Consider the following 27,640-nt stretch of genomic DNA (forward strand, 5'->3'; position numbering starts at 1 on the left):
GGTTGGGATGAGATGGACCAAGTGGTGATCAGAGAGTCTCAAGGCTGCACAGGGGATAGAGCAATAGGTGTCTTTTATTACTGCGTAGCAGTGGTCCAATGTATTTGTATTTGCACTATCCAAGATGGAGTCACTGTGTAAAGTTTGTAGTCCTATCAGCAAACTTATTTTAGCCCACAAATGTTGAAATGTTGGGCTACACCAAGAGCAGTACATGCTGTACACGATGTTCCTTCTTTGCAGTATCTCAGCCACCTGTGTGAACTGTTCCTGTGAGAAAGAGTAGGTCTTTGATTTTTTTTTTTTCAACACCTGTTCACCTGCTGATTCCTGTAGCTGCACTGGAGGGTCTAAATGATCTGTTCTTTTGAAAAATTAATAGGGTAGTTAATTTCAGTGCCATCAACGGGCTAAGTGAGAGTGAGAGGAGCCTACTTGTTGATGGGACAGAGGCATCCCATGTAGAATCACCCCCAGCCTGGGTTGTTATGATAACCATAGCCTCAAGATAGCTGCACACATACACACACAATCCCTCCTGGTGTTTCATGACACATGAAGTTCATTCATAGCAAGCTTAGCATTGGCGTCCGGGGCAATATAAGTTGCAATTACTATAGTGGAAGTGATCTCCGTGGGCAGATAAAAAGGTCTACACTTAACCATAAGTAAGTCCAGGTTAGCTGAGCAGTGTCTCTCACTGATGACAGAGTTCATACGCCAAGCTTTGTTAACATAAATGCACAATCCTCCTCCTCTGGTCTTACTGAAGTCATCTGCCGTTCTATCTGCCCGGAGTATAGCACCCACCTAGCTTGATAGCACTGTTGGGTATGCTGCTGTTTAGCCAGGTTTCAGTGGAAATCATAATATTGCAGTCCATAAGTCTCTTACTGTTGGTGATGCAAAGCTGTATCTTGTCCATCTTGTTCACCAATGACCATACATTGGGGAAGAAAATGCTGGGTAAAGAGAGCTGATGTGGTGTTAACTTTAGCTTAGGTCTAACTCATCCGTTCTTTCCACGCCTTTGTTTATGATCTTGACGCCACCTGTGAGCGTTTCCGCCTGGCTGGGTAGTGCATATCCTCCAGTGTTTTGGAGAAAAACTGAGAAATATGACAAATAACTGTAAAAATAAAAAATAATATAATAAAAAATAAAAATGTAAGGTGTGGCAGGCATACAGTACACATAGGGTACTTGTGTACACTGCCAATATGTGCAGGACTGAGCATCATGTGCAAAAGGAATGCACTGTGTCAATGAGTGTCCTCACAGCTGTGGTAACCAGGACTGTGTATACGCGTATTTTTGTACTTGCTACATATTGAGGGCCGAAAAGTTTAGTTTTTGTTTTGTTTTTTGTTTTTTTTGTTAGAGTGAGACTGGCTTTGGAAAGTGAGGTCATTTTGGCCGGTTCTCACTTTGTGAAACAGCCTTTTAAGGGTTAAGACTTGATTTTAGGGTTCAAGTTAGGATTAGGTGTAGGGTAAGGGGACAGGGTAATAGGGAAGGCATTATGTCAATAAATGTCCTCACAACGATAGATGTACAAGTACTGTATATGTGCATGTGTGTGTGTGTGTGTGTGTGTGTGTGTGTAACTGTTCCTAAATTCCTGTGTTGTAAAATTCGTGTTATCATGGCCACTGAATCTGGCAAAACATATTACCTTGTAAACAGAGAGACGCAGAGAGAGGGGGGAAAGGAAGGAAGTCAGTGCTCTGAGAGCATTTAAACAGCAGCACTGGCATCACGATAATCCACTCTGACACAAGCAGTCCTTGGAAGGGATTTTTCCTACATGTAATTAAAAGGAGTGAATTAAACCTCACTTGCCTTCATTTTGCTTAAAAAAAAAGAGTGACCTCCTTGCTGAGTAGACTGGAACTGAGTCGTGGGGAGATGAGAAGGTGATACAAGAAAAGAAGGCAGCATCACACGGACAACAAGAGAAGACATCAGAGCTTTTTATCTGGAAATCTGGACAGGTTGAGCTTTGCTAACAAACAAGCGCAGTGTACCTGTCACCTTTTGTAGGCAATTACATGTTATTTCTTTTAGGAATGAAATTCAACAGTAGTTCCTCTTCATCAATGTGTGAGGGAATCTTGCCAAAGACAGCTGGACCAGTAACAACTGAACTTTCCCACACTAAGAAATAAACCTTTAGTTTACTGACACTGTGCACAGGATTCATGGCTAATAAAGTTCTCAGCAAAGTCCGAAAACAGCTACTGCTCTGTTATGAATAAATCCTACTCTGCTTCTTCTATTTCTCAACTCTGCAAACAATTATCAGTGTCTCATGACTGTGTTGCTTTAAATATTGTCCTTTTTTGGTTTCAGCCAAACAACATCCATGTCTAATCAACCATGAAGACCACTACAAAAAAGCAGAAAATCTGGATTATCTCTTTGTAAGCCAACAAGTTTATCTGTCTGTTCCCATTCTCACCATGTAGAGGTGAGAAGCACAGGACATGAATGAATGAGGTCACGTCTGGATACCCATGGACTGGCACTACAGAAAAAAAGTACATATACAATACATCTGAAGTAAGCTTACTGGCTAAGCTTAGTGCAGGCTCTCTCTGTCACTTTCTCACTCAACCAGTTGCAGTGCATTATGTTGTTATGGAATTAAATTCAAAGGACAAACAAGAAGGAAGAAACTATGTGAAACTTCAAAATGGTTCCAGCATTGCAACGGCATATCAAGTGTCTGTGAAGACCTGTAAAGTATGAATATAAAAGGTACAAAATATGCATTTATTCAGCTAAAATGTGTAAAGCCACATGTGTGGTCATTTTTTTGTTGTAATGTTTATAGAGTGTAATAAATCCCCCTTATGATGTCGGTCAGACTGGAGACTACAGGTGCCAGTGAAGCTTATTTGTCTGAAAATGGAGAGGAGAGAAGGGACTCACTGATGATTGAGAAAGTGATAGTCGTGGTAACAAAGAAAAGAGATCGATGAACAGAGGAAAGTGGAAAGATAAAGCATGAAATAAAAGAAGGTATCAGTGTCTGTTCTTTTGCTCTGCCTAAACTGATTTGGACAAAATACAGGAGAAACTCACTTCCTCTCCTCTTCTCCTTGATTTCCATCGTCTCTTTCTCTCCCTCCATATCTCCCACATTTTCCCATCACCTCCCTCCCTCTTTTGCCATTCTCTTCAACTGACCTTCTCCCTTCCTTTCCTAGCCTCTCTCCACTCAGCTCTTTAGTATAGGCAGCTGCAGTTTTTCAAAGCCTCTCATCACTCCTGTACATTTCTCTTTTCTAACTGTAGCATTAGTGAACTGATCCCTCCCCTCTCTGTCTCTCTTGCCCTTATTCTTGCATTCAGTTTCTCCTGCCAACTCAGCTTTCCTTTACTCCCTCTGTCTGTTATTTTACCACCTCGCTGTGTCCAAGTTGTTAATACGGAAGACCCTGATCCACTACTAGTTCTTCTCCTGCTTTTGATAGTTTACACTTTCATTTGTTTTCTAACATTGTTTGTCCTCTAAACCATGCCAAAATCTATGTCTACACTTTGTTTTCTCATCTCTGTCAGGTCCCCTTGTTGCTCCCCCAACACTAAGAATTCATTGGGTGATCAGGTGAAACATATTGCCACAGTATTGAAATGCAGTTATATCTCAATAAAAGTGCCAGAAAGTGGAGACGCAAAGGTTCACTATATGAACACTGCTGAATGGAGCACATATATAGCTGCCACCAGTAGAAGGGCTATAACACAAGTTTGTTTTGATCACAGGGCTTTTTCCCCTTGGGACCGTCACTCACTAGAAAGAAAACACTGTGTCTGCACATGGCTTAAAACAACCTATATTTGCATTTTCTGACAGCCATGAGCCTACATGATGGTTCTCCACAGTGACAGCAATCACAGATGACACAACAGATGATTACAATCACTTGGAGAGGAGAAGGCTATTTTATTGCCACAAAAAGCTTTTGAGGAAGTGGTTCAAGTGCAGTCTCTACACCTAACCATACCATGACTGTAGAGGGGATTAGGAAATTCTCTTAAGAAAAATTTCTGTAAATGTCAGGCTAATATATAAAAGAAGAAAAAGCATCACATTCAGTTTGTGACAACCAAAACCATGCCCTTGGTACAATTACATGCAGTTCTGCTTTCAGTAATTGAGTCAGTCGTTTTCTTTTTAACACACATCAAGGAGTTTTTATTGTGCTGACAACAATATTGACTTGCTTGTCTCCTCATCAATGTGAACATTTAAGGAGTAATTCATATAATAAATAATGTTCAGGTGAATTGCACAACTGAGACAAACTTGTCTGTAATTGCTCTGCTTCTTTAGATGTGTGTTGGCATGTTTGCCTTGACCCATTTTATTCATAGCGGTGAGTCTGTCATTTTCCAGACTGATAGAAATAGGCTTTCCACACAGAGCCTGGACACGTTTGTTGGTCGATATGCACACTGACAGGGTAGTGTTGAAATTGATTCTTCTGAGTAACGTCAAGAGCAAATATATTTAAAAGATGTGAAAAGAAGACCAGTGTACACTGGCCACGGTTCAGTTTATTCTGGCTCAGATACATGCTGGTCTATGTAATGCCAAGTTCGTGACAACTAAAGCCTGTTTCATACGCTACCAAAGTGTACCAAGTGTATACATATGTATCCTCTCTGCTTATTCAGCAGATGTGTGTAAACTGGCGTCCTTGGGCCCAGTCTGTGGTTATAAACCTCTAATCCACACAGTAGAAGCAAAGCCAACATTATCCTGGAATGAGCTGTTTCAAAACAGCAAATTGGAAGAATATATATATGGATATGATTTACAAAAGTTCTTTGAAACAATAAAGAAAGTACCCCCAGAAAATACACTGAAAAACGTCTTTTGATTCTTTGCAGGATCAGTTTATTATAGAGAGTATCAGACTGGCCTCATATTAGTTTCCTCATATTAACTGTTCACTACTGATGGACCCTTCAAGCCAAACATTTGCCATTATCCTCGCCCAAGATTAGCTCCCACAAACGTAGTTAATAATGTGACCAAGCAAAATACCCAGGACTTGGGTAAAACGCCCTGGAAATTTCTGCGAGCCAAAATACAGCAGGACAAGGGTAAGGTCAACATAAGGTAAGGAAAAACCAGAACCAACGTGAAGAACTTTACTAAAAGCATAGGCTCACTTACTCTAACAAAAGGGTTGTAGTATATCCCCCCATCTGTGGCTTATTTCATAGTCATGATAGTGCACTGCCTGTCACACATTACACATTCTCTTTACCTCTGACTCCCTTCCACTTAAGGCCCCTTATCTCCCTCTGTGTGTGGAGTCTGCTACAACATTTTAATTTGCTTAAGTAACTTAAGTAACATTCTGCAACCAGCCTCAGATGTGAATTGTGGGTTTGTGGCTTTTTTCCAGGCATGTGTGTTTGAGGCCTAAACCCTGTCCCAGCCACTAGCTGCGGTTCATTAACCTGAATAGCAACTGTCCTCTCCTCTCTCCAGATTTTCTTTCATATCTCTTTTGCAGTTTGACTCTGCTCCTGCTCCTTCTCTGTCTAGATCCTTTCTTTGTTTTCTCCATCACAGTCATTGATTAGGTCCGGTGTTGAGGAGAAATGTTTTTTTATTCACTCTGTCTGTCTCTCCCTCTAGCCTTCCTCTTGTCGTGCAGTGAATCATTGATTGGTTCCTGGTGTCAAGGGAATTCCCTACTTGGTCCCAAAGTAAAAAGCTCTAAGTGTTATTTGTGTTTCTCTCTCCATCTCTGTCTGAACTCCCTTTCACTTTCAGTATAGACACTGTCGATAAGCCTTGGCGTCATCCCACCGTTTACAAAGAAACTTGTCTTTTTTCTGCTGCTTCTTCCACTCCGAGCTGACAGCCTTGGCGTCTCTGGGGCATCTAAAGGCTGGATGGGGGAGGGTTTTGTTGTCTTTTCACTCTCAGTGAAAACACAAAGTATTTGTGTTGAGGAGTTGCAAGACGTGTGTTCACTTATCTTAAAACAAACGGCACTGCTGGGTTAAAACAATTTAGGCAGCTTGAATACTGGCCTTTTATGGGAAAGATATCTAATGCAGTGTGTTTGATTACTTACTGTACTTATTATACAGTTAACCAATAAGTGGTGATCTGTGGTAAGCTTTAATCTAAACCAAATCTAATGTGCTGTTTAGATCAGATCAGAAACTGCCTGTATGAACAATTTTGATTTGACTGTAAATTATTATTTCTAAAGCTCCTACACGTTTTACATCATGGAATCCTCTTATCTAGTTTGGAGCAGTGAGTAGGAATTCAAGGTACTGTTTTTAACTGGTTTTGATCTTATCTCACCAATAGATGTTTTACTGTTAATATTGGTTCCTGTTCCTCCTCTTCAACTATCCTTTCCTGTGGTGCTCCCCAAGGATCTGTGCTTAATCCCATTCTGTTCTCATTGTAAATGCTTCCATTGGGATCTGTCTTAAGGAAATATGGCCTTTCTTTTCACTGTTATGCTGATGACATTCAGATTTACTTACCATTGAAGGCAACAAGAGGGATGTCATTACAGCCGTTGTTTGACTGTCTGACAGACTTGAAATCATGGCTGGCACTTAACTTTTTAAATCTTAATGACAATAAGACAGTGTGTGCTTTTTGGAGACTTGGCAAACTTAACTTCTTCTGACCAGGGTCTGGGCCCCCTGGCTCGTCATCTGAAGTCGACTGTAAAAAACCTAGGGGTGATGTTTGATGGCGAGTTAAGGTTTGACAAGCAAATCAACTCAGTTGTGAAATCTAGCTTCTTCCACCTGAGGCTGTTAAGTAAAGTCAAGTCATTCCTTTCTTTTAATGATTTTGAGATTGCAATCCATGTTTTTATCACCTCCCGCCTTGAGTATTGCAATGCTCTATACTATGGTGTTAACCAGTCCTCCCTCTCTCGTCTTCAGATGGTTCAAAACACTGCTGCTCGTCTTCTGACAAGTACTAAAAAAATTTGAGCATATAACCCCGGTACTGGCTTCTCTCCACTGTTTTCCAGTCCATTTTAGAATTGATTTTAAATTATTGATTTTTGTTTTTAAGGCTCTTAATGGTTTGGCACCATCTTACCTCACTGAATTAGTGCATTGGTACAAACCTACAAGGTCCCTCAGATCTTTAAGCCAGTTTTTTTAGAGGGTCCTAGGGACAGATATAAACACTGGGGTGACCGTGCTTTTACTGTTGCAGCCCCTAAATTGTGGAATAGTCTACCTTTTAATGTTAGGTCAGCTACTGACGTGATTATTTTTAAATCATTGCTTAAAACATATTTATTTGCCTTTGCTTTTAATACACAGTAGGGCCTGATGCATTCTTTTTATTTTAATTTAGTGAATGTGCATCATTTATGTGTCTGAGTTATTGTGCCGTTTTATTTTTTGCACTGATCTTATTTATTCTATTTTAGTCATTTATTGTCGTTTTATTCTGCCATGTAAAGTACTTTGGTCAACTGGATGTTGTTTTTAAAGTGCTATATACGTAAATAAATTTGATTTGATTTGATTTTGGCATGCTGACAGTTGGTGTGTCCTTACATGTGCCAACACTGTATGGCTGGATTCATATTTACTGTGCAGCCACATACTGAAGACAAGTTGAACTTATTTGAAAATCCTCTTTCGAAATGATCAGACATATTTCATAACTCTGATCATTTCACAATAAATTGTTCAGAGTGAATTGTGACAGATCAGTTATAGATTAAGGGTTAATTTCAAGTTCATGTGTCCATTTTAAATACAAATTTTATGCACACAGTAAATCTGAGCAGAAGTCTGTTAAACTCAGTTTAACTGTGGCAAAATGTTCAATATTACTGGTATAGTTTTGAAGATAAGGAACGTTTTGTCCAGAAATAGTCTATGTAAAATGAACATGAAAACTGCTTCTCCAGTCTGCTTCAGTAACGATCTGTCATTGTCATCATCAACAGTGATTTAACAGGCTAGGTGATGATCTTGGACTTTTTTTTTTCCAAATGAATATAGTTTTTGTCCAACACTGTGAGCAAGATGAAGCCTTACTCTGAGGCAGCAGTATAAATAAAATGACAGCACAATGCCTGTCCTCTCTGCAACACTTTGAAGGAGGAAAATGCTCACTTTTTATCCTGCTACTGTAAACACAGCAAAAGAAAGCTGTGCATGTGTGTGCCTACATGTGTATGTGTGATGATGACAGAGAAAGACATAAACATCCCATCTCCTTTGTTGTAAGACAACATTTGGCTTCTCCCTGCATGCTGAAAGTTGGTACATAGTTCCATACAATTCTTTCATGCTCTGCTTAATTTTACCAGGAGCAGACACCTTTCTTCCACACTACCCACTGTGCATCTGCTTACATAGCCTTCTTCTTCTTCACCCTTAAAAGTGATGACTGTTTCAACAACAACAATCTATCAGCTCCATTTTTTTATCATAAGACATAAACCACACTGTACCACAATATAAAATTTAGATATGTCTAAATTCATGTATGTGTATTGCCTCAAATTTCTACATAAAAACATGGCTCAGTCTGAAATATGTTAAAAAATGATTACGATGACCACTCACTAAGCTTCCATAATATACTTCTACAGCCAATGTCTGACCCTGCCTGGGGCCTGATTTATAACCACTGCATATACACACACTGGGGCTAGAAACATTTTGAGTTTAGTTTGTGTATACCTTATCTCCTCTGAAGGGTAAGGCTGGTGAGTTTCTGTGCTTCTATTATTTTCCACAAATACAATATAACAAGGAATTCTGTGCTTCTCGCACTAGCGAAGTGGTGCGAAGGTCACACAGTTCACTCTGTCCTACTTCGGAAAAATATAAAAAGTGATAGCTGTTCTTAGCGCTTAATGCTCATTTTGGACAAATGCCGTTCCCCACGTTTTTCATGAGGGAGAAACATGTAACCCAGTCACAGAGGATAGTCATGGAGTCAAAAACCCTAAACAAACCCTGGGTTCATGTGACTTTTAGGGTCAGTCTGCACAAGCACCAACACAACACATGGTGTGCCTTCCACCATTAGCCACTGACCTTTAAATTAGACAGTGCTATTTGAGCCTCACAACTGTTGCTTCATTCTGCAAACAGTGAATAGAAATGTTTTCTGAGGGAAGAGGAAAAAAGAAAAGCCTCCGCTCTCTTGTCTATTCAAACATTCAATGATTTTTCTCCCTGCTCAGGGACAAAACAAGCAGTTTAGAAAAAACATTTGTTTCTGTATTGGTGTGTGTGTGTGTGTGTGTGTCTTTGTACAAGAAAATAGGAACTAAAGGCTTCTCACTTTCCGTCAGAGCTCGAGTTCCCACAAAATCACTGGTGTGACCAAAGAAAAAAAATCAAAAAAAAAAAAAAGAAAAAGCAGTGCAGGAAGCGGCAAGAGTGATATTTTAGATGTTTGGCTGAACATTGGTTGGTTAGGTCAGACTGAGACTACGCTGAAAAAGAGGACCACACACATATCCACAAACACATACACAGAACCTTTTAGACATTTCCAAACCCTGTTTCATAGCTGTTTCTGATTATGTTTAGATGGCAATGTATATATGATGAGACATCTGCTTATTTCTCTATTTCCATCGCTCCATGCAGCTGTCTTTCTTTTTCTCACTCTCCTTCCATCCAAATCTCCACCCTCCTAATTTCTCCCATTCATGCCTCCTGTCCTGATGTAGTCGGAGTCTGGCTGTGGCCGTCTTAGTTCCTTTCTTCATATCATGAAAGTCTATTTCTTATCAAACATCCAACTATAAGAATACTGATCTAGGGTCATTGGCCAGCCAACCTGACTGGACATCTGGTGCTTGTCAAACTCTACAGGCAAGCAGGTCTCAGATCAGCATGCTGATCTGAACCAAACTCAGCCCCTGTGGCCCCACTGTTTCAAACTGCTAGACTAGGGTTTCATCCTCAGCCAGACTAACATTTGCCAGGTGGAGAGCCAAACGTATTCAGTGAAAACCCACTATGCACCCCAGACTTTAAAAGAAATTAATTGAATTTTAAGCCAGCACTGAGAATCTTGAAATGATACTCTCCTCCATACAATACATACAATCACAGCAACACTTTTCTGTAAAGTTTATAACTTTATGAAGGAAACAATACCTTTCTCCATAAAAAAATCTAAACATATTCAATTAGGTCTTGCAACATGGTGTAGTTCAGGAAGGTCTTGTCAATTAGTTTTTCAATGCATGTTTGTATAATAACTTCTTCAGTCAGACCAACTATGTGTTATGTAGTGGGTAGAAGAATGTGTCGCAGCCTCTGGTCAGGTTAAAAAGAACAAAGGAATATTAGTTAAACTTGGAGAACAACTAACAAAGCTGTAATGTGGAACCGTGGCTGTTATAGACCTGACTATGGCTATTGCAGCCAATATATATCAATTTTTAGCAGCTGTTTTGAATTTCATAAGAACATTTATAAAATGTTCCGCTTTGGAAATACCTTGTATAATATTTTCCAGGCACGTTTTGTTCAAACTGTGTGTTAGATACTGAAAATCAAACAAGAAACTGAACTGTTTAAATTAACGTCTTTTAATTTACAGATTACTGACCTCCCCTTGGCCTCTGAAACCTGGTCCCATTTTATGTTAATAGCTGTCAGTTGCTCTCCAAGAGCTGAAAAAGTTTCAGGGTTTGTGTGACACAGATGCAGACATAAAAGGGGATGGAAGGTTGGAAATGAAACAAGCAATAAAGAAACATGACAGAAACATGACAAACCATGAGATGCAGAAAGTGGTGTGACTTCCACCAAGTCATCAGAAGTTCAAGACTCCATACTGCACCTGCTTGCCATGTACCATGAGCAATCTCAAAATGTATCATAAGAAAGCATCATGAAAAATGGCTTCAGCTCATATGGTGCAGTCTAAGAGGTGTTTATCACCTCTAAATATGACATTGTATTCAATATAAATGTCACAGTCCAGATATTTAATAAAGGAGAAATACCAACCCAATAAATCAGTCCAGTTTAGTTTAGAAAAATAAATGAAATGAAAGGCTGCTAATAAAACCACTGATGTCACTTTACCATGTGTTACAGGTAAGTACAATCGGGCTGCATATTCCTCTTCCTCCTGTTCCTCCTCCTCTTCTTCTTCTGAGTCTGGCTCAGGCGTGTTGCCTAACAATGGGTTGTCATGTAGACTGCCTGATTGTGGATGTGATTGGTCAATGACAGATGATGGACAGGAGGGGGAGGGCATGGGAGAACCTATGAAAAAACACACCCAAAAAGGGAAAACAAAAGAATGATGAATTTGAAGAACACAGCGGTACCAACAACAGCAACCAAAATCTTAAATTAAAAAAAAGATGACTCAGCGATGAAGTATGGTGATGATTGCTGACAGAGTGACAAAACTTTTAAATTAGATTAGATTAGATTAGATTCAACTTTATTGTCATTACCCATGTACAAGTACAAGGCAACGAAATGGAGTTTAGCATCTAACCAGAAGTGCAATAACAGCAGTAAGGAGTGCACAGTATCTACAGTCAGTCAGAACTAATTTACCGATAGATATGTACAATTTATAGTTATGGTAAGACATTTGGGGTAATGTACAATATACAACAGACTATAGATTTAAATGACAGTAGTGGATAAGGTACATTGAGCTTATAGAACACTAGTGCAGTGGGATGAAATGGAATGAAACAGTGCAGAATAAGAACATAAGTTACAGGAGTAAACAGTTCAATGGATGTAAATAGTGCAAAGATAAATATACAGTATCTGCATGTGTACAGTACGTGCAAATTAACAGATCACTTCAGTATTGCAGGTAACAGAAGTGTACTGCATTAGTCCCAGGAGAAGAGATGAGAATGGGTGAGGTGTGTGTAGTGGTGTAGGAGAAGGCAGTGGGGGTCAACGGGGGACAGAGTTCAGTAAGGAGACGCAGGCTGAGAGGAGTCCTTAAGAATACTGTGAGCACTTTGGAGACAGCATTCCCCATGGACACCTTCAATGGCTGGAAGTGGAGTCCCTGTGATGCGTTGGGAAGTTTTCACCACCCACTGCAACGCCTTGCAGTCAGAGGCAGAGCAGTTTCCATACCACACTGTGATACAGCTGGTCAGGATGCTCTCGATGGCACAGAGGTAGAAGTTCACCAGGATGGCTGAAGACAGGTGGTTCTTCTTCAGTGTCCTCAGGAAGTGAGCCTTCATAACCTGCAACACACAGGTGTTGGTGGTCCAGGACCGATCCTCTGAGATGTGGGTCCCCAGGAATTTGAAGCTGGAGACATGTTCAACAACCATGCCGTTAATATGGATGGGATTGTGTGTGCCTCCTTTCTTCCTCCTGTAGTCCACAATGAGCTCCTTGGTCTTGTTAGTGTTAAGGAGCAGGTTATTGTCAGTGCACCACACAGCCAGATGCTGTACCTCCTCCTTGTAGGCTGACTCACCATTGTCGCTGATGAGGCCGATCACCGTGGTGTCGTCAGCAAACTTGATGATGGTGTTGGAGCCATGCACAGGCCTGCAGTCGTGGGTGAAAAGGGAGTAGAGGAACGGGCTTAGCACACAGCCCTGTGGTACGCCGGTGTTGAGGATAATGGTGGAGGAGCAGGTGTTATTTGACCTAACATTCTGAGGCCTGTTGGTCAGAAAGTCCAGAATCCAGTTCCAGACGGAGGTGTTGATACCCAGGTCGCCAGGTTTGGTGGTTAATTTGGAGGGGATGACCATGTTAAATGCTGAGCTGAAGTCCATGAACAGCATTCTTGCATAAGTGTTGTTATTGTCCAGATGGCTGAGTGCAGAGTGCAGTGGTATGGAGAATGCATCCTCCGTGCTCCTATTCCTGCGGTAGGCGAATTGGTGGGGGTCCGGTGTGAGTGAGACGCAAGTCATCAGGTGTGCCAGGACCAGGTGCTCAAAGGACTTCATGACAATGGGTGTGAGTGCTACAGGGCGGTAGTCATTCAGGCACATTGGGGGGGAATGTTTCGGCACTGGGACAACAGAGCGCCAAAACTTTTTGCACGAGACTGATAAAGTTACACAAGGAAAGGACAGTTCCTGGATTGGAATTGGTCTCACATCAATGGCATCATCAGCACAAACACTTTTCATTCAGGAGTGTAGTGTGCCCCCCTCTGCAGCTTTTTGTCTGCTACTGTCTGTCTGGAATAAGTCTTACAATCTGTAGCGCTGTTTCCACCAGAGGAACTTCCCCTGGGGAACAAAAACCTTTTGTCTGTGTTTCCACCAGGGAAACCAGGATTTAAATTTTGTTCTCGAGTGTAGTTGCACCCACTACAAAATTTTCCTAGTCAAGGAGGCGTACTTTTCAAAGGTCCAAGAACTATCGCAGTGAGGCTTGCAGTGCTGAACGTCACTGATTGGTCCAATACTGCACAGCATTTTACACACAGAATTCATTCTTAACACCCTGCTGCCAACCGCTGTGCTTTTTATACACTAATTTAGGCTTGGCCTTGCTGTCCAAATCAAATCACAATGCGTCCAAGGGACATTTACCTCAGGGAACATTCTTGGGACTTTAATTCCATTGCATTTTCACTACCGCTGACTGATATGGAGAACTCCTTCCCCAATGCTGAACTGTGTGAGTGGTCAGTGTGAGCATCATAAGGTTGGCTATGTATAGTGTTCCTGTGAGAGACCAGACTCAAAAGCAAAATGTGCAAAATCAATTATGTGTCGATGTGGTAACCTTGGCATTCAGTGACTTCTGAATGCTAAACGGCCCTGCTCTCTGTTTATGCAGGTGCATATTTATGTTTGCGAGTCTTGTGTTTTGCTCTCTGTCCACCCTTGCATTCCATACAAATGAGCTTGTACAAAAGAATATAATTAGATGTTGACTAGCAAAGGAATGAAAAAACCCATTTCATTAACTGTACTTGTCATGGTGGCTGGCTTTACAGATAAAACTTTTATGGCTCTTTCTAAATCTCTTGATCTTTCACAACTGCAAGCCAGCAGGGAGAATGTAAATACACAGAATCAGTGTTGTTCTTCTTTGTTCTTGTTTGGCTGAGCATTAATAAGAATCCTGATTCTGACAGTGGAGTGCACTTCTCTTAACCCCCACTCCCCCAAAAAGGTGTTCACTGTAATCACCTGCTTTCATAGGTATGTGTAGAGGAATGTACACTCCAAGAAGCTTCAAACATAGTGTCCCTTCCAGCCATCTATCTATTGTATATCTCATCCTGACATTCATTAAAGTCGTGCAGTTTCAGGCTAAAACTACAGCACAGCAGCTCAATACAAACATCCAAAATATCATGACACAATTATTATTTACTCAAATGCCTTTCGACTTTTGTCCTGAGACAGAAAATCATGTGGCTGTGTTTCTAAAAAATACCCAACCCACACTATCCAAATAGAGTGATGTTTTGGATGGGAAAAGGTGCCCCATGTTTTTCACTGGGGAAACAGAAACAACAAAGGATTAGTGCAACTTGTGGCCAATATTAAATAGCAGATGTGGTCCAGTAGTTTGACAGCATAATTTGTGCAGAACTGATTCGTACTGCACTGGTTATCTATGAAAAGTCCTTCACTTGTATTGTTCTTAATTGATTTTAATCATTTTCCAAACAAGTGCGCTTGAAATAGTTTTTACTGTCAGTGATCTTATCAGAATGCTTTCCTTGGGCAGTTTTATTATTCTGATAGTTACTCAGACAAGAATTAAAGCCTGTGGCAAACAATGACCTGTGCATCATTGTGCTACATGACTACCTTTTAATTTAATATTTGAAATGTATAATATTTCACTCATGCCTGTGAACTGCTGGCAAGCAGCAGCTTCGGTCCAAGACAAATCTGCATTTGCAATCAAACAAAATACTATGTGTATGAACAAGTACACATTGAAAAGAAAGCTATTTAGAATTCTTCCTTGTTCATTCATGAAGGTTTTTTACCCTCCATACTATGACACTATGGTCATCAATAGTTAGTTTTTAATCAGAATCAGAATCTGCTATACTGGCCATTGGAATTTGAGTCTGGTACATGGGCTCTCAATGTGCATGTACATATCCCATGCAAGGGGCAAATTTAATTTAGTAAATTAGTAGAGGATGAGGACATGTTTTGGCAAGCATTTCCTCCATGCACTAAGCTGGTCAGTGATATTAGCAGACTGTTGAGTGAACGTTTAGGTGAAGTAGTTCTACAAAAAAAATTTTTGTCATCAGCATTTAGGCACCGAGTTCATAATTGGTAGGAGAAGAATTAATAGTGACAGAAACCTTTGTCACAGCATTTCACATATTTCTGTAGATGCAGTTGTGGTGACTCTGTACCTCATGGACAAGTCAATCAGATTCCTCCTGTGGAAACCTTCTCTGACGGAGCCTCTCCAAATCAGCCATTACTAGGGCTCACCCGACTCTGCCTGCTCATAATACATTCCTCCTACTAATAATGTATTCCACCTCTCTTCCACGTTGCAGTCAGAAAATCATAAGATTTAAATTTATTAGAAATTAATTGAATTTTGACTGAGATTTTATTACCTTTGTCCAAATAAAGTAAACAACCTGTGCTGGTGTTGTTGCTTACCTACTGTTTAAAAACTACTTACAGAATTTTACTGTATTATAAAGTTTTATTACTAGAGGCCACTAAGGAACATCTTGCTGAGAGCTCTAGGTTTTTACATCATAATGTTAAATCTTCTAATAAATAATGTACTAATGTACTGACAAAAAACTGTCTCAAGTTTGCAACCTGAACTTAACAGCTAGAAGCAGGACACAAAAGAGGGCCACAACAAATCCATCTTTTCTCAAAACATGGAGAACAGCAGCCAAACACATCAAGCTGGCAGCAGTGCAACAGACACACTGGATTGCATGGCCTACTGTATTAATTATTCAGAATGTTTCCTTCTGTGGCTTTTTATGTTGTAATTACCTGATTATCTTGTTAAATGTTTGCTTCTGTGGATTAAAACTTATAATTATAATAGTAAAAAGAGAATGTCACCGTGGTCTTTCTGTTGTTTTTGAAGCATGTGCTAGAGATATGTTTGATAAAAGCAGCACATATTTGGGGTCAGGAAGTGGCTCAAGAAGCCCCATGTACTTTAGGAATGGCTGGTTTGAGTTGTCTCAGTGGAAAAATCTGCTTTTTCAACCAGTCGCCTTGTCACGCAAAAAAGTGCAACCTTAGAGCTTACCCAGCTGTTGAAGAGGGAGTGAGTGTGTGTATTTCTATATTTCAAACACCTGGCTCCTTCAATGTCCTCTCATTCCTAATCCCTTGACTTGGCTTGGCACACACACACACACGTACACAAAAACAAATCTATTTGCTGCAGTATCCTGAAGTACTTCCATCTGTACTCTCTCTACATCACTGTCATGGCCTCTCACTCCAGTCTTTTTCTCTACTTCTAGAGAAGTCATAACCCTAAAATTCATTGATTGACATGGTGGGAACTGGCACGGTCCTTATGAGTAAGGCGAGTGCCCACAGTGTGAGTAACACTAAAACACACAGCACTGAAATAGCCTCCCCTTCAGTTAGCTATTAGTATTCTGTTCAGTGATGTCATTTCTCAGCAGAGAGGAAAAGAAGAAAACATTTCTAATGTTTTGATAATAGTGAGTGAAGCAGCATGTATGTCTAAGAGGCTGCAATAAGAACACAAAATATCTCCAGATGTAATGGTTGTCTCAAATGGTTTGCTATGTTTACATACTCAGTACCTTCTGTTGCATATTGTGCCTACAGCACATATCTGACTTAATGAGCCATATGTCTGATTGAACCGATTTCTCCTCATGTTCACATGTACCTGAAAGGGTTCTAAACGTGTGGATCATAAGGAAACATTATTGTAACGCACAGTGATTGCCATCCAGGAATCAACCCCCTGGCGTTTACTTCTGCAGTTACCAGCAGTGTGCAGATAGAACATTTTGGACCAGCTCGAATAATTTAAAAAGATAGAAATTATGATTTGGTAAAAATGGACATATACACATATTTGTGTTTAAATAAAACCAACAAGCAGGATGATAGACTGATGTGGAACTGGTCTAATATAATTTTTGTTACAGTAAGCAAAAATATTACTAGCTGCAAATGGTGGACTGCAACCAGTGTGAGTCCACTGTAACACCTGAACACCATGCACTGAGACTGAGTGTGTGTCAAAACCAGTTCCAGCAGGGTTCAACATGCATTAGCTATGTAAGTGTCACACTGGCCTCAGATTTACCCTAATTAAATTAAAGATGCACATGGCAGTTTACAAATGTAGTGCAGTGACATCAGTAAATCAGTCAAAGTCATACATATTGATGCCTTGGGGCAGTAAAATGTCTTGAGCAGCTGCTCAGTGAGAAATTCAACACAGCAAGACCAAGTGATGCATCTGTTCACAAAAATGGACCAAGGATTCATTCCCTCTTGTTGTTTTAATAAAGAAACTAAAGATGACAGGCAACACACTAACACTGAACTCAGTGACCTCTTGCACACCACCTCCGTTTCATTTGGGCATCGTTTCCTGTTTGCGTGCATGATGTAAATCCTTTGCACTGACTGGTTACTGCTGACAAAATGCTCACTATAAATTACATAAAAACTAATTCTGATATTATGAAAACCTAAGTAAACAGTTTAACAGCAGAAAATATGATTTATGAATCTGCAGTGTCTCAGTCACTGATGAAAAATAGCCCCGTTTTGTGATTCAGCCTGATCTGACAGGTGCAGTTTTACAAAGAAAATGTGGCCTGGAGCTACTCTATGATTCTCAGAGCCCTTATGGATATACAGTATAGTACCACAATCCTGACTGAAGAATCTATTTGTGGGTACTCCATATATACAGAGCCTCTTATTGCATAAAAAGGGAAGTCAGACTCTTTTCAATATGTCATCAGCCTCCAAATGATGTCCCTTTAAAAAAACCAGGCAGATTGCATAGTGAATTTAACATGAGTTTATGAGGGGACAGCCAACTCTGTCATGTTAAGCAACATCAATTAAGATTGGAAGGATGCGTGTGTGTACAGCATGTGGTTAAATGTCACTGCCCTGCAAAACAGACATCATCCAAGTGTATGCGAGTGTGGCAAACCATAAACGAGGTCAAGCCAGGCCATCACATAAATGCTTATTAGATCAAGGCTGCATGCTCTTTGTTCCTTTCTCTGCAACACACACAAACAATACAAACATGCAGTCCCACAGTTATGATGGAGGCTGGGCACAGACAATTAACTGTGCACACATAAATCCTTCATGTACTGTGCCTACACACATACACACAGTGATGGTTATACTTTTGGTTCACTGACTTTGTTTTGTTAGAAGGTACAGTGAGGTAAAGAAACAGAACAAGACACCAAGTTCAGGGGGCCAGAGTCGGCTGACTGTCAGTCCCCCGCCTTCATTATTTCTGTCTTTCTCTTTTATGACTCTCAGATCACATCAGCCTTTCGTTCTAATGGAATATAAGCTAGTGTTAAGCCACTATGTCCCCTGGGTACAATTGCAGTAACGACCATAATGACAAAGTGACACATACTAAAACCATCTAGTCACAAACCCTCAGAAATTTAATCTAAATGTCTTTGAGTGTAGAGGAAAAACAGATTGCGAAAGAACAGATCAGACACTTTCACCACATCAAATCAACCACTATTCTGACCATTTTATTCTTAGTTGTGATTTCATTTGAAGTCTTTGTTCTTTATTCAGACCCCCATTGGCCGTCACCAGGGTAACAGCTACGCTTCATGGGGTCCACACACAACAAAATGTAACATATAACACCACATTTACACATATACAAAACCTCATTAAAACATACTCACATCAATAAAATCGATTAAAAACTAAACGTACACCATCCAACTACATTCCATCAAAGTCTTTCAAGTCAGTCAAGTGTTTGTATTGATTCTGCACCGTGATTGCTTTAATACTGACCAACTGCATGATGCAAGCAGTGACATTAACCACGATGGCTGCACAGCCAGTGACTCCTGTGATTCATGAAATCTGCTAGCAGCCTGACCCAGGGTGCAATGTTGTGCAACACAGGTGCTACATTGCCAGTGTGAAAAGGAAAGCCAATACAGAGCAATCACAGTACTTCCATGACGTAATCAGGGGTATAATCAACTGCATGTACACACACACACCTACACACACGTAATGAACACGTAAACACACGCACATACAAGGTGTGTTCTGTCCCCTGACATCTTTTTTTTTCTGCTAATGTGTCCTTTGGAGAAATGATTTGTGCATGTGTGTGGGATATAAATTAGGCCTACCCATAGGGAGCCACTCAACAGACAGCAATACATTACCCTCTCTTTCAACAGCCACACTCTGCGGGCCTCCTCAGAGACAGCAAAGCAGCCAGCCAACCAAATCCCTTAACCTCTCAAAGACGGAGGTAGGAAGTGGAAAATGATGAGATCAACACGGTACATGTGCATCACACAGTGTACTAATTGTTGAGCTCCTCCATTTGTCTTTGTCAGGTTGTCCTTAGAGTGCATATCTTAAAGCCCTTTAGGAAAAGCTGCCATTGGCCAGTGGTGCATTTTTGCCCATACATAGAAGCTTTTTTTGTTGCTATTAAGATGTAGAGTTGTGAAGCTGGAGGAGCTATGGACATCCAGGGTGCCAGAAGTAAATATTCCCAAGGTGCATTTTGGGAACAAACTTCCAAAAGGAAGCTCAGGTTCAAACTTTGTAGAAGCCTGAATATGCATTCAGCAGTTTAACTATTTCACTTTGGGAATGTGGGTCAGTTTTGCATTTAGCAGCTATGGTGCTGTGTTTTGATAGGCTACAGATCAGATTCAGGCCTATGACCAGCTTCTTCACCACTGCAATGGCAACTGAGGCTCGCAGGTATTTTAGAGCTATCTTAAGTACAAATGGAAAAAAACATGATTTCACAAAAATAAAGTTTAAAATCCATGCTTATAACATAAAACTGTGTTACTGAAGAACATTGAGAATGTCATCACAGACTGAAATGGGAATTCACAGTGGGGAAGAATACGATCACGGACACCTCCCTCAACTCTATTTCCAGTACAGCTACAATAGAATTTGACAATGGGACATACTTCAACTATCCAAAATTAACATGGCAACAGCTGTTAGCACCAAATACCTCACAATCAAAATGTGAGAACTTACTGCAGCTGCCACTTAGCATTGATGTTCAGCATTCCCACACAGAGGTGCAGCACAGGGGAGGAGGAGATGTCAGGCACTCCCCTGACATCATACTATAATGTATCACAACATGAGTAAGAGGCATGAGCAAGGGCCACAGCACACACCATGTTCACAGAGTAGCTGGCTCTGCTTTGAGGCTCAGAGTAGTTCAGTCCTAATATTCAAAAGTGAGTTGGCTTTAGATTCATAACTTGCTTTGGCTGAAAAGTTACCACAGAGCCCGACTGAGCCAGAAGTCCAGTACCACAGTCAGGGATCACATCCAAGTCACTGTGGTGCTGGCAGTTTCTGAATTCTTCTGCCCTACATGGGCACCCCTCTAACCCCAGATGGGCTTAAGTTTCATGGTTTTTCCTGTGACAAAAAGCAAATCAATGGGCATTGCATGTGTACATTTTAGAGCTTTCCATTGGCCTGATGTAATATGATGCAATAAATATGTTTTGGGATCATTTGGTTTGTCTTTACACTGCTTTAAAGCCTCTAAGCTGTACAGTACCATCTTGTTTAATGATACTCAATATCCAGCCATTTTCTATCCATCCCTGAGGGATGCAGGGGCCCGGAACTGATCTCAGGCGACACTGGGCGAGAGGTGTGGTACACCTGGACAGCTCGCCCATCTATCACAGGGCTGACACACAGAGACAGACAACCACTCACACTCACATTGACACCTAAGGGCAGTCACCAATCAAGCTAAGCTGTATGTCTCTGGACTGTGGGAGGAAGCCAGAGGAAACCCACACAGGCACAGGGAGAACATGCAAACTCCACACAGGCCTAGGCCAGCCCCAAAGTTAAAACCCAGAACCTCCTTGCTGTGCAGTGACAGGCTCACCACTTTAATATGAATCACATTAACACTTTAAACATGCTAACACAGTACTGCGGAGAGCCAAAGACATTTATTTAACAAATGTAAGCCAGTGCAGCTGAACTATTTGTGGACTCTTCTGAGTGTAAGCACAAGAAACCTGAAGAAAGTGCTTACTGAAATAAAAGTAGAATGTTACTAATAGTAGAATAATAGTAACTATTCCACAGTATAATTACTAGAGTTACAAAGTGATGAATTCTTAGTCAAAAAGTGAAAGAACTGTTATGTGTTAGTATTATGTGTTAATCTAAATCCAATATATCATGGACTTATGTTTTTTGCCTGTTTCTCTATATAAGTGACTCAATGTCTATGTGTCGCATCCTGCTATTTTTTTCTCCCAAGAGATGGATCATGTATCATTAACATATACGGTATGAGTGCGAGACAACGCATAGGCCAGGAAAAGACTGCTTCAAGACACACAGAAGTGTAAATATGGCTCATCTGTGCTTGTGTCTGTGTGTATGGACTTCTGCAGAGTTTGCCATGTCCTTGTGTACATGTGTACGCTACAAAAAGGAACCGGCTCTGTCTGCTGACACAATGATAATCACTTTACTTGGTCAAGCATGTTACACACACAAGGAATTTGTTTCCTGTACAGAACCGAGGCAGCCATCTGTGGCACCAACTCAACCGATGGCTCTAACCGTCGGGGGCTACGGGGGGGCTTCAGTGTCTTACCCAAGGACACTTCGACATGTGGACCGCAGGCACCGAGATTCGAACCTCCGACGCGGAGACGACTGCTCTGCCCACCGAACCACAGTCGCCCCCACAAAATCTCTGCCACACTGACAAACCAGGTCACACATACAAAATATCTGTGTCTGTACATGCACTGACACTTCCTCTGTGTCTTTTGTGACTGCTCTGCTTTTGCCTTAAGGCTGACAGTGACCTCTAAGTTGAGTCTCTCCCTGCATGTGTGTGTAAGTGTGTGTGTGCTGACCTTGCAAAAACTTCAGTCATAATGTCTGCTCCTGATCTCTCTTGTCATACCCCTGCTGATAGAAGTGTGGAAGTGGAATATAAAGTGATACAGGAGCAGTGCCAGTGGGACTGCAATACAAAACGCTACTGTGTAAAGTGTATGCAGATGGCATTATTAACACAGTGCTGGGAAGTATTGGCAAGGCAGTAAACAAAACAGAGTAAACGTATTAGAGCCATTAGGGCTAAGTGTGTTTAATTGGACAGCCTGTACGCCTCCCCCTGCAGTAATGTGTTGAAGAGGCTCACTCCCCACCCATCGCTCGCACACACACACACAGGAATCTGAGGGAGGAATGAGTTGGTTGCATGATGAGGACAACAGATGACAAGGGGTGTTGTGTTTTCAGCATGTATTATGGTCGCACAAGAAAAATATCAGAACTCAAAATGGTTAACACCTGGTCTAAGAGTTACCCAGATGTAATGACACTAGCAACACACCAGAAACATATACAGTATGTTAGGGGGCAGCAGTGGCTCAGGAGGTAGCGCGGGTCGTCTTCTAACCGGAGGATTAGCGGTTTGATTCCCAGCTTTTCCAGTCAACATGTCGAAGTGTCCTTGAGCAAGACACTGAACCCCCAGTTGCTCCCGGTGATGACACCGGTGTGTGAGCATTTCGGAGTGCAAATGGATGAATGGCCAAGTAGTGTGAAAGTGCTCTGAGTGTGCTGAAAAGCCCTATACAAGACCATTTACCATAAATATGTGCAAATACATATCCTGTATTTAAATATCTTATTAATGATTTTTACATTTATTAATAGCCTCAAAGTCATGGTTTGATGACACCTATTGGTGACAGTTGACTAGTGGATTAGTCAGTGACAATTAACTACCAAGAATCAAGTCAACATCAGTATTTAACAGAAATGTTAATATATAATGCAGAACTGGGACAGATAGCTGACACACATGTCCACTATACTGGCTTCAAAATATGCTTGTTTATTTGCTAATCATTTGATTTAACTGGGAAATTTGGTAAATCCAACATTATGAAACCAAGCTCACAAATAATAAAACCTTAATGATCACGTCTACATTCTGTGCAATTTTCTCATTTGCTTGTGTTGAATCACCAAAGCAAAATCAGCAGTTTGTCAAACATGTCTAGGACTGAACTCACTTAAATGTTCTGTGTTTGAGATGTTTCAGTAATGATCAATCAAGCTCGTATTCTCACTGTTAAATCACAGCCAAGGATTACATGGACTGTCAATGCAGTGTTTTATCTTTTACTTTCTTAACAGACCGTATCTTCATTACAGAAGTTTGCAAGTATGATATTTGGTACACCCTGCCACTTAGATTCAAATCTACTTTAATGTTAATGTTTTTCTTGCATAGACTGCAGAGAAAAATGGCAATAATGGTGGAGATGGAATGGAAATAAATAAAATGCAGCACTGGAATGAGACTGTGCCCCAGATTAGTGTGTTTTGCCCAACTTCTGTTGTGTGAAGTTGGTTTGTTCACTGACCAAATGAAATGAAATCCATCCCTCATCTGTCAATGAAGGAATTAAGCTCTGTGTATGTGTGGCCCAGCACTGTCTCACCCGCTTCCTCTGTTCTTGCTTTGCCCACTATGTGCATGTGTGTGTGTGTGTGTGTGTGATATATACATTACATTCAGTACCCATGTGTATCTATAGTGCTTCCCTGTATGGATGTGCACATGTACACACGTGTGTGTGTGTGTGAATGTGTGATGTGTGCACATAGAGCAGAACAGATGGTTCTATGCAGATCAACATTTGCAATAATCGTCTATATTTCACTAACTCACAATTATCCTGATTGGAGCTACATGCTGCCTGAATGACTGTGGCGTGTGACACATGCTATTCAGTCTGTGGTTGTTACAATGGTGAGTATACACTGTGCTCACTTCTGACCTGCACTCCGCTTTGTTTATTTCACTCAGGCTAAATCAGTGTTAAAAATGTATAATAACTAAAACAGAAATTGTAAGTTAATGGTAAGGTCATAGTCTGAATTTAGAAAAATGCATAGTCACAACATACATACTGTATGTGCACAGTGGAACTACAGTACCTGTAATGTCATATACATACGTGAAATAATATTCAGCATAGTTACACAGCACTGATGCTGAATTATTGTGTTCAGCATTATATACCCTCTCCTTATTCACTGTATTTACTCATTTGTTATAAATGAATCACTGATTATTCCTATTAGATTTGACACACACTCTTGGTATTAACCAGACAAGAGAACTAATGAGTGGATGGTAGAGCAGGCTAAGCGGATTGGTGAGGTTATAGGTCCCAGTCCCTGGTGTTGAACACGAGCACTGCCAAATTCAAGGTTTCCAGCTGCCATCTCCAACTGTGTGTATGAGTATGTGCATGTGTGTTGAGGAAGACTTCTGCAGTGAGTGGGTCCATACAAAGCTTGCTCAGTCTTGTTCCTCTTCCTCCCTGCTTCACCTCCCCTGTGCCAGTCCCTTCCTGTATGGCGTTCCCATTCTAGTTTGCCTTTAGTCATTCCTCCTTTTACTGATATTCTCTCACCCTCTTTCTCTCTGTAACCAGTGTACTACAGCACAACACTGCAGGAAACCTGGAGTGATTTATTACACTCATTGACATAATGCATTGCCTAACCTAACCTGAGCCCTAAAGCCAAGTCTTAACCTTCAAACAGTTCTCTGAAGTTGTGAGGACTGGCTAAAATGTTCTCACAATGCAGAAATGACCACACAAAAATGGCTATCACAGAAACACACACACACACACACACACACACACACACACTCTCTCCCTCTAACACACAGGGTGATTTGTTGCTATGCAGGTAGAGAGAAGTTCATGGGTAAGAAATGAGCCTAACACACACTAAACACCAAATTATTATTGTACATTTAGACATCATACACACACTGCACTGTTTTACTGCATAAACTCTAAGTCCATACAGCTAGGAAGCAGAAAGCCAGAACTCAGAACAATAAGGCTTTTGAAAAGCAATGCTTTTTAAACATAAGCTACTAGTTGTGAATATCTGGCCATTTTGCCTTTAAAATCAAATGAATGTATTCATAATGTTTGTTATATACATGAGAGATGTTTTTACTGATACTAATAGTGAAACTTGAAGATAATACAAATGGCATGAATGAACATGATAACACAAATGTGCTAAAAAAATTAATGAATAACCTGATAAAAATATACAAAGTGCAAACAAACATAATATTAAGTACATACAATTTGCCTTTTGATTGGGTAATGTCTGCTGGTGGCAAGGGCTTAAATTTGAAAGTATTAGTGATGTGTCGTTCACAAACGATTCATTCATCTTGAACGAATCTTTCCCATGACTCGAGAACATCGGGTCATCTCAGGGAGTGATTCATTCATTTTGTGTTGATCGTGCATGCGCAACATCACATAAGATTAGTTCACCTTTCGAGTTCTCGGATTAGAGTCGTTCGTTTTTGTAGCATGACATGATGCTTTGTTGGATACAGAAATTAGTACATTTTCAACCGTCCTTACAGTTTTTTTTACTCTTACTGTTAGGTGATGCATTTATTTTTATTATAACATCCTTCAGACTATAAAATATAAATAAAATTCCTACAGACTATAATTTTGTGAATATTTGTCAATGAATGCTTTAAACTTCATCAGGGAAAATCTTTCTATACAGAAGACGGCACAGCATAGTTTAGTTTAGGATGTTACCTGACAAAAGACCAAACGAATTTGACCCAAAATATCCGGACGGGAGGTAATGAAGTAACAGACTGCATAGCCTCAAGACACAGGTACGATATTACTTACTGTATAATATGACCTTGGCTGTATTACAGTTCTTTCTCATTCAAAACGTGATCAACATGTGCGTAAGTAGATGGGGAATTAACATATAACATTTTAATTACATTCTGCTGAAATGAACGAAATGACTCGAAAAAAGATTTGTTCATTTTGCTGAACGAGATTCAAAGAACCGAATCAGTAAAATGATCTGAACTTCCCATCACTAGAAAGAATCAGTAGCGGCCTTCAGAAACACGCACTGGTCAAACCACCCTACCACGTAGAGGGGCTGAAAAAGGTTGCTGTGTAGCCCCAAAAGCCAGACAGTCCAAACTGACAGATACTCTTTCATGGAGCTACATAACCCAACATGGCACAATCTCTACCGAAATGCACAGAAAGTGATACAAAGAGCCTTTTATGGTCCGCTTCAATTGTTAGAATTTGTTTCCATCTAATACTACTTGTGTCAAGATGGATTGTATGGACTGAATATGAAGTGATGCACCCTGGGGTCATTAGGGCCCATTCACATATATACATTTTGCGCACTCAAATTCGTTATTTTTAATGGAGACGTGCAACAAGCGTGCTCACGATAGAGAGCGAGAGTTATGACGTGTCCGTTTTTCCATGTGCATCTAAAAAAAATCTCAACTTTTCAGAATGCAGCAAGCGCGCTGCAGGTCATGTGACAAGAACCAACCAGTCAGCTTCACCTTTTCCATAGCAACAGCCAGGTCAAAGCTCAGCCAAGAAGGAGGACGGAGCTCCTCGAACAGTTGGTGAAATTCTGTTTTCTTCATGCTTGAGGGAAGGGGCGCACCCAAACATGTCTTCCCCTACTTTTGTCCACAAATAAATCTAGTAGCATAACTACTACAAGGGATTTTCAGTGCTGAAAATCCATTTATATCCTGCAACTTCCTCATCAGCATGCAGCGCGCGGCTCATGGTTGCTTAGCCACGGCAGACGCCACGGGAGCGCAGGCTCCAAAGCACTTTGGAAAGAGAGAAAACTGTTTTCCACGCAATTTTAGATGCAATAAATGAATGGCCCCTTAGGCGACTACTACCAAGCTATCTGCCTATTTGTAACACGCATGTATCCGTGTGTATTTGCAACATGCACATACATACACACACAAGCTGTGTGTGTGTGTGTGTGTGTGTGTGTGTGTGTGTGTGTGTGTGAGTGAGTGTGTCAGACAAAGAGAAGACAAATGGGTCAGCAGTTAAAACGCCAACACTGACCCTGCTGTCATTTCTCATGGAAGTGTGCTGTGAGAGGTTTGTATGTGTATGTGTGTGTGTGTGTGTGTGTGTGTGTGTGTGTGTGTGTGTAAGAGTGTGCACCACACACTGCTCTAGGCCTACCCTCTGGGCGGCATGTGTGCATGTGCATGTGTGTGCAAAGTTTTGAATGTTTCACTGTTGTGCTTTTGGAAGTGCATAATTGTCAAAACACAGGTTTTTGTGTTCCTGCCTCGTTCTTCTGGTGAGACACCACTCCGGACAAAAGGATTTCTGCTATTGTCTCTCCTTTTATTTTCCATTCCCTGCTCATCTGTATCTTTCTCTTTCATTCCAGCTGTCATGAAATGTCAGCCTCTAACAAAACAAAAGCTCTCTCCAACTGCTAACTTAACTACTGGTTTTTCCAGTGTGATTTGTGCC

General features: G+C 40.8%; 1 protein-coding gene across 14 annotated transcripts in view; it reads right to left on the reverse strand.

The window, feature by feature from the left end:
• The window catches only part of LOC109965182 (teneurin-3), a 620,836-nt gene that overhangs the window by 185,094 nt on the left and 408,102 nt on the right, over positions 1-27,640 (reverse strand). For 10 of the 14 annotated variants that reach the window (XM_020608995.1, XM_020608997.1, XM_020609003.1 and 7 more), the window contains one exon: positions 11,098-11,280. The exons of the other annotated variants lie outside the window; for them this stretch is intronic. In XM_020608995.1, the coding sequence (XP_020464651.1) occupies positions 11,098-11,280 (183 nt within the window). The remainder of the gene's footprint in view (positions 1-11,097; positions 11,281-27,640) is intronic. 14 annotated transcript variants of the gene reach the window in all.

The sequence above is a fragment of the Monopterus albus genome, unplaced genomic scaffold, assembly GCF_001952655.1.
Source record: "Monopterus albus unplaced genomic scaffold, M_albus_1.0 scaffold97.1, whole genome shotgun sequence".
NCBI classification, from domain to species: Eukaryota; Metazoa; Chordata; class Actinopteri; order Synbranchiformes; family Synbranchidae; genus Monopterus; species Monopterus albus.